This window comes from Spinacia oleracea, chromosome 5 (genome assembly GCF_020520425.1).
Source record: "Spinacia oleracea cultivar Varoflay chromosome 5, BTI_SOV_V1, whole genome shotgun sequence".
NCBI classification, from domain to species: Eukaryota; Viridiplantae; Streptophyta; class Magnoliopsida; order Caryophyllales; family Amaranthaceae; genus Spinacia; species Spinacia oleracea.
In genome coordinates, this window is record NC_079491.1 from 82,082,051 (window position 1) to 82,099,681 (window position 17,631).

General features: G+C 32.3%; 2 protein-coding genes and 1 pseudogene across 2 annotated transcripts; 1 reads left to right on the forward strand and 2 right to left on the reverse strand.

Annotated features, from left to right (window-relative positions):
- Nucleotides 1-5,967, reverse strand: part of LOC110779744 (splicing factor U2af large subunit B-like) — a 39,958-nt pseudogene extending 33,991 nt beyond the window's left edge.
- A 3,209-nt stretch (nt 5,968-9,176) lies between these two features.
- On the forward strand, nt 9,177-11,433 carry LOC110787100 (nudix hydrolase 2). The gene is made up of 8 exons (XM_056829804.1): nt 9,177-9,872; nt 9,966-10,031; nt 10,107-10,247; nt 10,440-10,517; nt 10,589-10,639; nt 10,735-10,769; nt 10,886-11,021; nt 11,179-11,433. Exons 1-8 carry the CDS (start codon nt 9,564-9,566, stop codon nt 11,362-11,364), a joined length of 1,002 nt encoding a protein of 333 aa, XP_056685782.1. The 5' UTR covers nt 9,177-9,563; the 3' UTR covers nt 11,365-11,433.
- A 1,198-nt stretch (nt 11,434-12,631) lies between these two features.
- Nucleotides 12,632-14,884, reverse strand: LOC110787112 (trihelix transcription factor DF1). Its single transcript, XM_021991683.2, has 2 exons — nt 14,341-14,884; nt 12,632-14,005 (listed from the first exon to the last, which is right to left on the reverse strand). The coding sequence occupies exons 1-2, from the start codon at nt 14,751-14,753 to the stop codon at nt 13,234-13,236; spliced, it is 1,185 nt and encodes a 394-aa protein (XP_021847375.1). The 5' UTR covers nt 14,754-14,884; the 3' UTR covers nt 12,632-13,233.
- Nucleotides 14,885-17,631: the final 2,747 nt, after the last annotated feature.

Genomic DNA, 17,631 nt, shown 5'->3' on the forward strand with positions numbered 1-17,631 from the left:
TAAAGTGTATATTGTGTGGTGTTGGAAAAATATAAAAACTCCTAACAGGATTGAAGTCCACGGCCGGATCGACCTAAGGGAGGGATTGGTGCTATAACCTTTCGGTTATAACACCAACCGGCCAAAGCACAAAGGCCAAGGCCGACCAGCTCCTCGCAAGCCCATACGCGCGCACAGCCACACAGCTGTTGGGCCTTGGGCCACGCTGTGTGCGCTGATGCTGCTGCAATTGTCCCACGCGCGCCCAGCCGTAGGCCTTGGGCCTTGCTCGATGCGTTGGCGCGCTGCTGTGCCTGATGGGCCTTGCACGCTTGGCTCGTCGGACCGGCAACGTTTCCTTCTCGTATTCACGTCCAATGCCTTACGGCGATTGTTTATCGTATAATACTTTAGTTTGACGATTCACCGTCGTACGATACGATTATTCGTTTCGCCTAGCTTACGAATATACGCAATACGACATACGATTCCGATTCAACGTCATATCGTATATTTATGTTTTTCCGAACTAATTCCCGAAAAGCTATTAAATGAATTTCCGATTCATTTAATCCGGTGATCTGTTACATGTCAATGGTGTGACCTTATAAGTTCAGTCAAGAGTAAGCTTTGAGCCTAATATAGATTAGAACTCACTGATCAAAAGCATTGCTCCAGCCAGTTATTCCGATCACTCGATCTCACTGAATTTATTGTTCGTAATTAATTTGAACCTTGGTATTAGACTAATGCACATTGGGTGAATGACATATTTCCTTCACAAAAGCCCAAAGAAACATGTTATATTCAAATTGGGTAAATTAAAAATGATGAAATGATGGATGGCTTAGTGGTATTCCATGCTTATGGTGAGCTTTATGTGTTTTGGTCAAAGGTTCAATTCCTAGCAACAACATATTTTCTTTTTTGTTTTCCCCTTTTTCCTCTTATTTTTCAATTCTTTTGTGAGATGATTTTTTTCCCATTGTCACTTGGTTTGGTTTTCCATTTTTTTTTCTCTTGCTTTCATCTCGTTTCTTTTCTATTGTCAATTATTTAAATACTAAATACTTTAACTACTCATCCAATTGAGGTTAATATCATATTATTAAGATATTACTTCGCATATAATCAAGGGTTACCCAATGTACGTTAATGCTGTTACTTTTAATGTTAAGCATATTTACCACTAGTATTACCCGGGATTATTTCTATTTGTAATTGGGTACTTCTATTTATAACTTCAGTTACTTTTATAGTTTTAACTTATTTTTAATTCAGTTAATTGGTCATGTACTTAAAATATTACGAAGTTACTTTAGTGTTTTACTTGGGTTATTTTTTATATGTTAATGGTGTTACTTTTAAACAATATACAAAATCACTATTAATATTACTAAGGGTTACTTCTATTTGTAGATGATTACTTCTATTTATAATTCCAGTTACTTTTATAGATTTTGAAGAGTTCGTTTTAACCAAGCTACTTATTCAGTTAAAACATTATTAGGATGTTAATTACTTTAATAGATTACTATGATTACTGTTTGTATGTTAATGATGTTACTTTTAAATATTAGACACGACTACTACTAATATTAGTAATGGTTACTTCTATTTGTAATTGGTTACTTCTATTTATAATTTCAGTTACTTTTATAGTTCTAAGCAAGTTACTTTTAATTAAGCTACTTATTCAGTTAAATCAATAGGATGTTACTTGAATATTTTACTAAGGTTACTTTTTGTATGTTAATGATATACTTTACATTTGGCACAATTACTACTACTATTACCATGGATTATTCTTTGTACGTTAATTAATAGTGTTACTTTTATTTATTTTTTAGGAAAAATAGGACAATATTTAAAGTTACTATATGTTTTTAAAGGAAAGAAAATACATCTTGATTCGTTAGATATAAAAGAATGTAAAAAAAATGTAATTCTAATTCCATAATAAACAAAAGAAAATTGAAAAAGACCGAAAACAGAGAAGGAAAAAATAATGTTGCCAACGACATTCAAACTCAATAGATGATACGGAGGTTAGTTGAACATTTGTTGCAACCCAACATCTATACCTAATCCATACCTAATATTTAAAAAACAAAACCACATTTGATTAGATGACACGTGTTAAACATTTAATTAAATGACACTTGTCGTCCATGCTTTCCTCCATCAATTTCGTTTTTTATTTTATTTTTTCTTTATTGTTTGATATATTACACAACTCTAATTGCCTCTTCAACTTCATCTTCCTAATACAACATCAGTTCACCAATCTATTCATTCAACATTTTCCACTTCATCTTCCCGATTAACAATGAATATTAATACACTATTTAATTTATGTATTATTTCAACTTTCAAAATTTACCTCTATATAAATCATATATTATCTTTAAAATCACAAGCTCAGCAAAGAAGTTAAAAAGATAGATAAATAACCACTATACAACCGCCCGTTCAAAGAACGGGCTCAAAAGCTAGTTTATACAAGACAATGCTCCACACTTTGCTTATAAAGTGATGTAAGTCTTGGTCGTCATTAATCCAGAGACGTGGCAAAGATATTGGGGGCCTTGTGCAATTTTATAAAATTGGGTCCTTCTTTCATGATTCAACATATATTAATAATATTTAGTTTAATTATTACGGGATCGTTTTCGATTTCATGACTATTTCTTTGACTATATTTGTAGCACTAGGGAAAAAAATCAATTGTTTGGAAAATAAAAATTATTATTTAAAAAAAGAACTTAAATAGAATAAAATATTTGTATTATTTACTACTAGACAATGATTCATATATTGTTATCCCTCACAAAATAAAACTTATACATTAATTGTTATGAACTATGAAGTATTGAATTCTAGAAATTAAGGTGAATATAAAAAATAGGAAAAAGAAACTAAAACTGGAGGAAAGATTAAGAAAAAAAACCCAAAATTAAAAAGGAGAGAAAAGAAAAAGTATTAATGGGAAAAACACGCTCAAGTGCTCAATCAAAGAATCAAACCGAGATATTGTGTGATATTAATCAGCACTTGCCACTGAGCCAAGTTAAACTTCTAGTTGATATATACACCTTAATATTATAGATACTTAGTTTAGGGGGCCATTTTCATGGGGGGGGGGGGGGGGGGGCTGTGCGGCCGCCCCGCTCGTACCCCCTCTTCGCCGCCCCTGCCTTAATCATGAGTTCTATATACAGTGTGAACATGTCACACTATCAACTTAAAGGTGTGACTGGTCACTTATGAGAGTTGAGGATAATGTAAAGGAAAAATTGATATTATCGGTTCCAACTATGACCGATTTACTTTAAAATGTCTCAACTTTTGATTATCTCACAGTGGTCCCAACTATAGAGAGTCCTTTCCGGAAATGATCATTTAGTTAAAATTAAGTGCTATATAACTTAATTAAGACTCATATCTCTAATGCAATAATCATATTTTTTTAATTAAATGAAGTTAATGGAGTACTATGATATGCTTAAATCAACTTAATTAACAGTATAATTAAGCTAAAAGACCATCAAGGGAAAACACACCTAAAAATTGAGACCACTTTAGAATAATTCAACGTTGGGAGCTTTTAAAGTGAAGTTACCATAGTTGAGACTATCAGTATCAGTTTTTCCAAAAATAAATAATTCATAACTTTTATGAAATCATATCGTAGCTTTTTGTGTTAATATGATTAATTTTTCCACTAAAAGTCAAAACATAACAAACAAAATAAACGGAGGGAGTAGTTATCAAAGATCGAAGCAGGCCCAATGTAAAAAAAGTAAGTAGGCCCAATGCAATGGGTCGTGTAACGCAAATTTTTGGCTATACCCGGGTACAGCCAAAGCTGGCTGTACCCCCATCCAAAACGATGTCGTTTTGTGTTGTTTAAAATGAACATTAATATACTGGTACAAAAATGAACATTTATTATTTCGGAAATGAACATTTATTTATTTATTTGGAATGAACATTTACTATTTTGGAAATGAACATTTATTTATTTATTTGGAAATAAACTACAAAAATGAACATTTACTGTTTCGGAAATGAACATTTATTTATTTATTTGGAATGAATATTTTCTATTTTGGAAATGAATATTTATTTATTTATTTGGAAATAAACAATATAGGCGCTTGTAAAAACATAAAAGACCAATGAAGTGAACAATTTCATTATGAACATTAACCATATATTTATTATGAACAAACAAATAGACAAGAAAGAACAAATAATTTAACAAAAAAGAACAAACAATATAAAAAAGAACATAAAATTCCAGAAAAAAGAACAAACAATACAACAATTAGGAACAATTTTATGATGAATTTTAAAGCCAACATGAAAAAACAAACAATACAACAAGAAAGAACAAACACTAGTACAAAAATGAACATTTACTATTTCGGAAATGAACATTTATTTATTTATTTGGAATGAACATTTACTATTTTGGAAATGAACATTTATTTATTTATTTGGAAATAAACTACAAAAATGAACATTTACTGTTTCGGAAATGAACATTTATTTATTTATTTGGAATGAATATTTTCTATTTTGGAAATGAATATTTATTTATTTATTTGGAAATAAACAATATAGGCGCTTGTAAAAACATAAAAAACCAATGAAGTGAACAATTTCATTATGAACATTAACCATATATTTATTGTGAACAAACAAATAGACAAGAAAGAACAAATAATTCAACAAAAAAGAATAAACAATATAAAAAAGAACATAAAATTCCAGAAAAAAGAACAAACAATACAACAATTAGGAACAATTTTATGATGAATTTTAAAGCCAACATGAAAAAACAAACAATACAACAAGAAAGAACAAACACTAGTACAAAAATGAACATTTACTATTTCGGAAATGAACATTTATTTATTTATTTGGAATGAACATTTACTATTTTGGAAATGAACATTTATTTATTTATTTGGAAATAAACTACAAAAATGAACATTTACTATTTCGGAAATGAACATTTATTTATTTATTTGGAATGAACATTTACTATTTTGAAAATGTACATTTATTTATTTATTTGGAAATAAACAATATAGGCGCTTGTAAAAACATAAAAGACCAATGAAGTGAACAATATTTCATTATGAACATTAACCATATATTTATTGTGAACAAACAAATAAACAAGAAAGAACAAATCATTCAACAAAAAAGAACAAACAATATAAAAAAGAACATAAAATTCCAGAAAAAAGAACAAACAATACAACAATTATGAACAATTTTATGATGAATTTTAAAGCCAACATGAAAGAACAAACAATACAACAAGAAAGAAAAAATAATAAAGCAGATAATTATCATGAACAAACAAATAAACAAGAAAGAACAAATAATTCAACAAAAAAGAACAAACAATATAAAAAAGAACATAAAATTCCAGAAAAAAAAGAACAAACAATATAACAATTATGAACAATTTTATGATGAATTTTAAAGCCAACACGAAAGAACAAACAATACAACAATAAGTTTGATGAATGAATTTAAAAAACAACAAGAAAGAACAAATAGTACAACAAGAAAGAACAAACAATACAAAAAGAAAGAATAAAAGATGAATGAAGAGTTTAATTATGAACATTAACCATATGATTATTATAAACAAACAAATAAACAAGAAAGAACAAACAATATAAAAAAGAACATAAAATTCCAGAAGAAAGAACAAAAAATACAACAATTATGAAAATTTGATGATGAATTTAAAAAACAACAAGAAAGAACAAACAGTACAACAAGAATGAACAAACAGTACAATAAAAAAGAACAAACAGTCGACAAGAATGAACAAACAATATGACCGCGTCGTTTTTGGGGTACAGCCAAAGCTGACTGTACCCGGGTACAGCAGTTAGCAATTGTTCGGTCATGTAATGTAGCAAGTCCCTTAAACTTCCAAACCAAAACGTAAGGAGACATTGGGAAAGATTAAAAATGATAAAACACGGAATTAACCCCCTAAAAAGTAAAACAAAAACAGGATCCAAACGATGTGTCCCTTGGCGCCAAGGGGAATCATGCATGCATCTATCTAGGCTTATATAAAGTCCAACAGATTTGGGGATATTATTAGCATAATTAATCATAATTAAATATTCTAATCATTAACATAATCATAGTCATTATTTTATCATACGAGGAGGAGTAAGTTATTATGGTGTGCAATGGCGATGATGGTGAATTCGGCATTGGTTTTGGTTCAGTGATGGCAATTATAGGGGTGGCATTCCTTCTGCTTATTCTTCCATGGACTATGAGTCCTGGCCCTGTCATCGCTGCGCCTTCCTTCATTATGATTCTTCTCATCCCTACTGTCCTTATTGTTGTCTTCCTCCTGCTTCATCATAATACCACCCATTGAACAATGAATACTTATGATGTTACTATGTACTTCATGCATGTTGTTTAAATTTTGTTCAGGAAGTATATATGGTTGGTTTCCTATTTTTGTTGCTCTCTTCGTTGCATGTACATTCAAGTAATGTTAATCGATCATTATATTTCATAATAACATAATAATTGATTAATACTAGTAATCTAGTATGGGCGATTTCATGTTACATTTATTGATATTTGGATGCTAACATCGTTTACAATGTACTAGTACTACGAGATATATATATATATATATATATATATATATATATATAAGTAAAATACTCCGTATGAATTACATTCTTCATTTCTAATTGCACTAAAGAATTTTCTGACTTTTTTTCTACGAGAATGGCGCAAAGAGACAATGATGGATTTACATATTTTCAATATATAACTTAAATGGAAAACATAAAGTGAAAATATAATTAAACCAAAACTGTGTTTAATTTGTCAAAAAAATATAATTAAACCAAAATTGTGAATTTGTGGGAAAATGTTGATGTATCTAGATTTTGCAAAATTAAGTGAAAATGTATTCCCCCTTCATTCCATTCCTAAAATGAAAGTTTTCTTTTAAATCTTTGACACGCCCTGGTTTACCACAATTTTCAATAAGTATTTACCACAAAATTATAGTCGTAATTACTTTGACTAGTTAATCAAGTTCAAGGTTTGGAAAATCACCGTCTCACGGACTCTCACCTCTAACTAAACCATCTCCCAAAGTTTCAAGAAATTTGACGAGTATTTACCGAGTGATTACCTATGTAACGCTAATTGCCAAGAAACACTATGTACAAAATATTTTGAATGTGAACAATTGAACATTGAATAACCGACTAGTATGCTCTACTACGTACTCCCTCCATTTGTTTTTGTTTGTTACGTATTCCTTTTATGGTGTTTCTTTTTATTTGTTACATGGAAGAATCTTTCTATTTATAAACTTATTATAATGTTATTTTTTGTGCCCACTCTTAATTTTAATTGGTCAACTTTTTCAATTCATTAAATTTATTTACCATTTCTCAAGTATGTTAAGTTAGCAATCTTTGTGCTTTTCCATTATTGGTTTATTTTGATAAATAAAACAATCTTATTGGTTGTTGTAGTGATTAGTGGATTGAGGTTTTATTTGGTTTAACTTTTTTAATAAAAAAGAAAAAGAATCTCTATTATACGTTAATAAACGTGCAAAAGTCCAAACGTAACAAACAAAATGAAACGGAGGGAGTACATATTATTTTATATTCGGTTGAAACGTAAGATTCCTACCAATACCTACACCTCCAACGTGCACCTGGGTTAAGCCCGGGTCCTGACATTGTAAGAGCCCTAGGCGAAATAAGGGATTAGGGCCCCTTCCGAAATGATACTCCTTCCGTATATATATTTAAGAGATACACTTGGCCGGCCACGGGTATTAAGAAGAAGAATTGAATGAAATAAAATAAAATAATAAAGCAAGTGGGGTTGGGTAAATATTTTAATAAATAAACAAGTGGGGACCATGTCATTTTGGTGGGGTGGGAGGTGGGGTGAGTTTATGAAATTATTTGTTTAATAGGATGGTGGGTAATATGGTAAATTAGATGTATGGAGTATTATTTAATTAGATGGCGGGGTTGATAAGTTACTAAAAATGGCAAGTGTATATCTTAAATAAATACGGTCGGAAAATGCAAGTGTATCCCTTAAATAAATACGAAGGGAGTAGTTTTTACCTGGAATCATAGAATTTTTTTTATTAGAACCATTATATTGTTGAATTCAAATTAATAAAATATTAGTATATCTCTTTTGCAGGATCTTAGAATTCAAAATCCTGCTCTAGTCGATCTCTTGAAATATTTCAATAAAATAAATACTTACTTAATTACAAGATAATTAATATGCATAAGCAGATTTTTATTTTTTATAAATAAAGGTTCATTTTGAGCATATAAAGTATCAGTTAATTTTGTCAGCGTCAAAATTTGAATCTATTTTAAAACTTATAGAACCATAGTCCATCAAATAAGCATATTTTTCGCCTACATATAGTTACATCAATTAGAACATAGTACTAAAAGTCAAATACTATGTACATAAACTCAATATAAAACTTAATTATCTTGTAAATGATTAAAGGAAGGAGCTAATACAAATAAAGAGTTTAAATAATTGAGACACTATATGTATAAAGTATTATGAATGAGAAAATTAGTTGCTAAAAGCCTAAAAAGTAAATTTAAATAAAAAAATTACAATACAAACTAACAAACACAAAATAAAAATATTGACAAAGTTAAAAAAAAAGAAAAGAAAAGAGGTGAGCGGATAAAAGAAGTCAACAAGAAAAACAATGAGGGATGAATCCTATATAATAATAAAAGTCATTGAGGGGAATCGAACCCTAGATATATGATAGATATCAAAACTTTAATATCTCCTTTCTACCAATGAGCCAAGAAAATAACATGTTTACTTAATGTGTTGTTTATTACTAGTACTAATTTATTGGACATGCTATTTTTTTGGCCTCTTTCCGCCTTGGGCCCTAGGCGGTCGCACCCCTTGCCTACCCCTAGGGTGGGGCCTGCCTGGGTCACATTTTTCCTTTATATATGCATATCATGTAAGGAGAAAATGTGAAAAAATGACTGTGAATATGAATACAAATACATTTCTATATACGCGTACATAGTACCTAATACGTAGTAATTTTTAGATGTATACAACCATGACATACATGAATATCTATAGGGTATAAACATTAAATCCATTTCCTAAATTATTGATAGTAGTCCTTTCGTTTTTTGATCGAATCCTCATGATCTTTACGTAGTGGGATTAGTAAGAATAGTAAATTTCAGTCACGAGTTAATCAGAAGTGAAGAATAAATCACGTGGCGTAATACAAATGTAGAGAGAAGATAGATTAATTGAAAAATATATTGGTGAAGTGAAAAATCCATTCAAAGAAGTTGAAACAAAATCCTTCTCCCATGACTGATGACTCCATGAGGCATGAGGCATGAGGCATGAGCTAGACTTGTTGAGAGACATATGAAGTATGGAGTACGTACACGAGTAACTCCTATAAATAGAATACGGAGTAGAACGTACTAAGTGGGCTCGAGTTTAACTGCATTTGGATGATGTTGATGATGATGTCTCTTAAATCTATTTGCACCTCCCGCAATTTCTCATTTTTGACAGTAACTAACACCTTAAATTATCTTCCATTACATCTTGGTGGTTTGATTAAGTTTAGAAATAGTGAGAACACACAGATTCAGACAAGGATGCTGTCGGGTTTGATGAGGGTTCAGGGTCGACAACTACAACTACTTTCAGCAACGGAAGATGAGCATAGAGGTCTACATGTCGATATGCAGGATCCTATGGACTCCCACCTCTTTGCCTCTTCCCTTAGATCTTCCCTTTCTTACTGGACCCAATTGGTTATTGTTCTTCATTTTACTCTTATTCCTTTTTCTGTTTGTTTAAATAATCTGACATGACAGTCTGGTTTACACGAATTATGATTGATGCAGGGGAAAAGAGCTGTCTGGATTAAACTTCCTATTCAACATAACAATCTTATTGAAGCTGCTGTCAAGGTATGTAATGGAATGTAGCTACCAAGTATGTATGCATAAATGAATTAATTAATTAATAAGCTGATCAACCTGCAGGAAGGGTTTTGGTACCACCATGCAGAACCAAGGTATGTAATGTTAGCAAAGTGGCTTCCTCAGGATGAACCCAATACTCTTCCAGCAAACGCATCTCATCGTGTTAGTGTTGGCGCTTTTGTCATCAACGACAAGAAACAGGTACTTTCATTCATATTCATATTCATATTCATATTCATATATGCTTTCTCTTTTCACTTCTAGTATGATCAGTTCAATACTTGTTTCTGTGTAACCACAGTTGAAGTCTAGACGCATATACTACTATTTAATCGTAAAACCATGTTTACGTTTACAGATTCTTTTTCTTACATAGGAAATGTTTGCTTGTAGGTACTAGTGGTTCAAGAGAAGAATGGAATGTTAAGAGGAAAGGGTGTGTGGAAGTTTCCCACTGGAATGGCCAATCAGGTTTTCTCCGCATTTAATTGTTGTGTGTTCGTGTCTTTCCCTACTCGGTAATTGACAATTTAAATTCACAGGGTGAGGATATTTGTGCTGCCGCTGTGCGAGAAGTCAAAGAAGAGACTGGAGTAAGTAAAGTCCTTACTCCTTAGATCGTTATTCTCTAATTTTTCCTTTCTTAGCATTGTAGTTCAACTATTTGACACTCCATACTTGTTTATAGATTGACACTAAATTTGTGCAAGTGCTGACATTCAGGTAAATACTTCCAACTTCTCTTTACATGATCCTTTTTCTAGTATAAAGAATGCGGAAAGACTACTTCAATAGATAATGGAGGGTTTTGAGATGGGTAATCTAGGATAACTTCTGCTCACCTTCAAATTTCTTAAAATACACAGAGAACACCATATGGCATTTTTTCACAAGTCGGATCTTTTCTTCGTCTGTCTGCTACAACCTCTGTCCTTTAACATCCAGGTTCAGGAAACAGAAGTTGAAGCAGCTCAGGTAATTTCACTGTTGCTAATATTATATTTGCTATTCCTAAGCCACTGAAGAGACGACTTTGAAACTTTAAACCAAGCAGTGAAGCCAAATTACCCTGATTATTAAATTCTCTGTCACTTGGTTTCGTCAATCCCTCTTATCAATTTCCGATGTACAGTGGATGCCCTTCGAAGAATATGCAATGCAGCTTTTTGTTCAGAGATATGAGCTCCTGAGGTACATGGTTAAAATTTGCAAGGCAAGAATGGATGGTCAATATTCAGGATTTCCAGCAGTGGCTATCAAACCAAGCTTTAGAGATGGACGCCAATTTATCTACTTCAATACTCAAGCTTCCAAATGAGATACAATGCTATGTACAGCATATATAAAATATATTACAGTGGAAAATATATGCACGTTACTACACTAGAATTGAAGGGTGTCATTACTGAATGATACTTGATTATAACAAATCAAATGTAGGATAACATCGGATGTTTCTTCCATCGTAAAAATAACATTAGGCATTCTGGCTAGGGGATTTTACTTTGTGCTTTTAGACCGTGAAATGAAATGAACTCGTACTTATTGGGGATACATTATCCTTTGCTCAACAAGTTGAAAAAATTAGAAGTTAGTGAAAACCATTAAATGATTAATGATAATAGAGGCAGCAAATTAAACCAACAAGTTGCAGGATGATGACAATGAACCTAGCTAAATTAGACAAAAATATAAGAAGCAAATTCATAATCATACGCCTGTATGTACTACTGTGGACCTGTGGTAGGTTGGTTTCAGAGAGATGGAAGTAAATATATCTCTCAAAATGGAAAAGCTGCTTTGTTAGATATCACTCCCTCCTCTTCACTTTCCAGTTTCCACATTTGCTGAGCAAATGGTTTTATTGTACCTGCCCTCCATATTCATTACTCCGTATTATTAATTATTAATTATTAATTATTAATTATTAATGATAATTGGGTGAATTTTACTCTCAGGAATGAGAAAACTGTAAAAGCGGATTAACCAAAACTATTGACTACATAATAATCAACAGCAGATCACCCTATTTTACTTCTTCCCTCTCTCTCTCCCTCTCTCCTTTTCTCTCTGTCTCTCTGGTAATCCTTATCAAATGAAAGACAACAGAAGTTGTGCCAAGGTCTTGATGTTATTGCTTATCGCATCATTTATCTTGAGTTTTCCTTATTATATACAGCCAGAACCACCTATAATACTCGCCATTCTGCTGTCAATAATCCCCATTTCAACCCTGTTCTATTCCTTCCTACTGGTGATATATGAGGTAACTAGTTCTAAACGCCACTAGCAGTGTCAAACATCCAAATAATATGAATAGATGATACTCACCGATCAAAGGCTTTGCGTAGTAGTTGGGGCAACCTCGTGCAAATGCCACGCCCCTTGCTGCAGTGTGCACGGCCATGCTGCAATGCAATTGACAGTCATCTCAATTACCTCGTTGGATCTCCAATGTTAATATCAATCTTAGAAGCTTTTGCTGTACTTTTCTATGTAGAAGGACAATGTCATTACAGTTTATCTTATAACAATGCCTGATGAGTACCTATGAAAATTGGCATCATAGATGGGTTTCCAAGAAATTTCAAAGAAAATTATCTTCAACTAAGCTTTATTTAGTTTCTACTTTAAGTAGCTTTACAAGTTACAACATAAGCTGAATTTCGGTTAGAATATCATGCCTCTAATGCGTACCACAAATCCACAATACTTAGCTGCTCAATGCCTCAATCTATTTGTAGACAAGTGAACCAAATGAATGCAGAAAAGTGGTCTAAAGGACTAGCCAGCAACATGCCGGAAAGAGTTGCATTTTTCTATCCGACGTCTTCCCAGGCATGTGACTTGCTGGCTAGATCCAAATAAAAGATCAAAGACATACCAACAATGACCTAACATGCATACTGTTTTAAGCTCAGTATTGATCTTCAACGCGCATAAAGCCAAAATGATGGCCTCAAAAGAAGTATCCTCATTTCCTTCTGTTAACGATAAAAGAAAATTGCAGCTAATAGTTGATGAAAGAATCAACAGATGGGAACTTGGATCACGAATATCTGGTAGTCTCAAACTAGAGAACAAAGAGAAAGTTGTGTTCCCATCCCTAGCAAGTACTGCTTTCTTTCAGTAGCTCAGATAATTAGATAAGCTGTGATAATATTCAAGCCAATGCTAGTTTGAACTCCTATACTTTTCCATTCTGTTCGGAGTCTTCATTACTGGGAGAGTTTGCTTTTGCTGCAGTAATAAGCCGATTTTTGTAGAGGGTTTCCAGCTCATGGAAGTACGGGCACAACTTGGCATTCTCAGAATGTTTCTTTCCATTGCCTGTTGCCTTCTTATAATACTTGTTAACATTCTCCCACTTCTCTTTGCATTTCCTAGCACTTCGAATGTATCCCATTTTAGCCATCCCAGCTGAAACTTCTTCCCACACAGGAGCTTTGGGGCCTAAAGTATGAAACTTATGATCCAGAGCAGCTCGTAGAGTGATGAGCGCTTGGACTTCAGAAGTCGGCCACCTCTTGTTATTAGGATCAAAATTATCGAGTTCACCTTGACCCAAGCTGTGAGGATCCGCAACATCTTCCCCAGAGAAGACTTGGGGCAAGGGTAAGAGCTCGGGAATTTGTAGTTCCGAGACGCCAAGAGCATTCCGAATGAAAGAAATAAGGGCCACACTACGAGCAGCCTCCTGGGCCCTAAGCTGGTGATCTCTGTTGGCACGTTGTATCTCTTGGTGACGCCAAGCTTCCTCTCTAATAATCCGCTCCTTTTCCTTGTTTTCAATCATGTCCATTAATTGCTGGTGCATCTCCTCTTGCTTGTGGATGACTTGAGACATCAAACCTTGTAAAAAGGACTCCATCTTTTTCCTCCTCTTCTTTCTCGGTTTCTCATTCGAGTTAAGCTCGTCTGCCTTATGTGCAGAATCACCACTACAATCTGAAGAGGAACTGAATTCAAAAGAGTTAACTCAAAAACTGCAATACTCTCAAATAATACTTAATTACTCCTGTCATTGAAGCCCCTTACAGTCCTCATAGTCTCATACTCAACTAAAACAAAGCTTAAATTACCGCCGCAGTAACAATCTTATCATGTTTTATACTCCGTACTATACAAAGGGCTTTCCTAGAGTGAATTTGGGTTATTTCAAAGCAGTGGAATCAAATACTTCTTTTTTTAAAAAAATAACCTAAAATGTAAGTATAGCAGTTAAGAAGAAGACAAAGAGAAACAGTAGAATAAGCAAGAAACACAATTACAGTACAAAAGAGAATAGAAAGACCTGAAAGAGAAGTTGAGGCTTGATATTTGTGATTTGAAGTTGCATAACAACTGGCTGTCCATCTCCGATTTCATTTTCATCAGTGCTTCTGCTGACGTGTCCTCCTCCGACTTCGAAGAGAAATCCGGCTGAAATGGAAGAAACCCTAGCTCCGACGAATTACAACCATTCATTCTAACCAATGCGTCCTCGGGATTCGAATATTCCATGGGATTACGACCGTTGGATCTGATAGGACGGAGCTTCTGGGGAACTGGCGGAGAATGAAGAGCCGCTTGTTGAGGGTAGTAGAAACCAACACCAACGGCGGAGGAAAGATGAGGTTGAGGTTCAGGGATAGGGAAGGGAGTTAAGTCTTCAGGGAAGGCGGCGCCAGTTAATTGGCGGTCAGTACTTCTAAACAATTCTTCCATTTCTAAATTAGGAATGGTGAGATCAAATTAACAGCCAATTCAGGTGAATTTTTTTTGGAAAAAAAAACAGTGCGGCGGCAGGGAAAAGGGAAGCAGAGTGGGTGAAACCAGAAATGAAGATCCGTTGGTAAAACTTTCCCCTAGTAACTAAACGTCTAAACCGCAAATTTCATGGTGCAGGCGTGTGCACCGTGCTCTAGGTGCACCGGAAACAAAACGACATAAAAAACACATAAAACGCGCGTGTTTCATTAAATCCCGGGAACAAAAGAACATTTTCCTTGAACAAAAGAACAATACCCTTGAACAAAAGAACATTAAAGGCTCTGTTCTTTTGAGCTCTGTATTTCGCGTTTTTTATTCGATTTGCTTTTTTCTTGCGATATATATTCTGCTAGATTTTATGTTTTGAACTCAAATTGTGAAGAGGAGAGAGAAAGTATGAACTAGGTTTTCTAAAATGGTTCTTAGAGAGATAAAGTGGTGAAAATTCCCAAAATTTCGATGATTTTTCTGCTTCAACATCAAATTAAATCGATTCTTCTTCTTCAAATCTGAATTCTGCAGCTGATAATCAGATTTTGGGAGGTAATTTTTCAATTTTGAAATAATAAATTCTAAGTTTTGATGATTTTGATTTTGTAATAATCGTGTGTTTGATTATTTTCATTGTTTTGATGATTTTGTTTTTGATAATCGAGTTTTGATGGTTTTGATGATTTTAATGAATCAAATTATGTAACAACACGCTGATTTCGTTGAAATCGCTGATTTTGAAGATTTGAATTATATAATTACGATTTTTTTCCAGAAAAGAACAGTTTTACGTATTAAAAGAACATATGCTCGTATTAAAAGAACAGTTTCTTTATGCTCGTATTAAAAGAACAGTTTCATTATAGTAGAAAAGTAGACCATTTGCGTTTCATAATTTGTTCTTTCATTCTATTGTGTTCTTCTTTTTTATTATTTTCAATTTCATTTGCGTTTCATAACTTGTTCTTTTTATTTTATTGTGTTATTTTTCTTCTTACTTTTTATTTATCCTTTGTTCTTTTGGTTACGTTCTTTTTCTTGGTTTTATACATGTTAACCTATTATTTTTCAGATATTATGAATAATGTGCTTGATAATTCATAACAGAATGATGAAAATGATGAAAATGATGATTCCGAATCATATATTATTGTTGGACAAGGTACTTGACTTGTTCTTTTAGTCTCTCTATTTGTTCTTTTAGTCTTTTCATTTGTTCTTTTTATAATATTCTGTTAAAAGAACAAAATAAAAACACGTGCATAGTTCTCATTATGCACTCTTTAAGAATTTTTCCTTTCTCCTTCTCAGTTATTCTTTGATTCTACTTTCTATTTTTTTCATTTTCTATTTTTCAGCAACTATATATATATATAATAATTGTACTTATGAATTATAACCATTAGTCATTTTATAAATACATTTTAGAGAGAGAAAGAGGAGAGGATTTATATTCTCTCAACATAAGAGAGATTTTTTGAGAGAGAAAGAGTGAGATGGTGAGTGAAAGAGTAAAAAATATATTTTCTCCTTATTCTCTCTCTAAAATTCCTTCTGAATGTTTCTCCTTAGTTGAAAAATGAGTCAATTAAGAAAAACACTAGTTCAATTTGGCTAGTTTTCGAAGCAAGAGAATATCTGCAGAGGGTGATATTTTCCGAGGATTGAGATCAGTTTTTAAAGATTTATTAAAAGATATTGATGCTCCTGATAAATGTTGATCAAGTGTTTAAGGTACGTTTCCTTTTTCTTTCCTCTAATGTTCTTTTAAAGTTGTAATGTTCTTTTCACAACTTTACTTTTACTGTGGCATCAACATAGTTTGTTCTTTTATATCAACGTACATAGATTGTTAAAAAAAGAACATATAATGGTTTGAAAAGAACACATAACACTTAAAAAAGAACATAGTCTGATTCGTGGTAAAAGAACAAAAATACTTTTTTAAAAAATATAGATTTAGTTTTAAGTGCATCAAAAAATCGTCGTTTCGTCTTTTTTTAATTAGAACATGAAATCGTTTGAATAGAACAAATAACACTTAATAAAAGAACATAGATCTGATGCGTTGGATAAGAACAAAAATACATTTAAATAAAAATATAGATCTAGTTTTAAGTGCATCAAAATATCGTCGTTTTTGTCTTTTTAATTAGAACACTAAGTGGTTTGAAAAGAACAAATACAACTAATAAAAGAACATAGATTTGTTGTTCTTTTCGTCCCTTTCATTCTGTTCTTTTGTTTGATAAGGAAAAAGAAAATGCATGTTGTTCTTATTCATGTGTTTTGTTCTCTTGTTCTTTTTTTTGTTGTCTTTTTCTTAAATTTTTTTGAGTTTTTGTTATTTTATTTTTCTTTTGATTTTATTCTTTGTGTTTTCTAAAAAAGTTGTTGTTCTTTTTTTAATTATTTTGTGTTCTTTTTTTTAATTATTTTGTGTTCTTTTTAACTTTTTAACTTTTTTTACTGTTTTTAATTTTTTATAATATTATCGGTAATATGTTTTTTTTTTTGTTTTTCTGTTGCATTTTTCACATGATGTTCTTTTTGTAAAATAGTTGTTCTTTTTATAGTGTATCGGGAGAGAGAATATGTTATTTTCAATTTTGTACATTTTCTTTAGTTTTTTAACATTAGTGTTCTTTTCAGCTTTTGGTTAATGTTCTTTTCGTTTACTCTATTATGTTCTTTCTGTTTAGTTTCTTATGTTCTTTTTGTATTTTTTTTGTTTTTTGCGTTTTGGTGGAGGTGCACGTAGATCTACGTGCAGGCCCCTGCACCATCCGCGCGTTGCGTCTAAACCACTTAACGGGAGGGTAAATCAGGATCACCACTATTT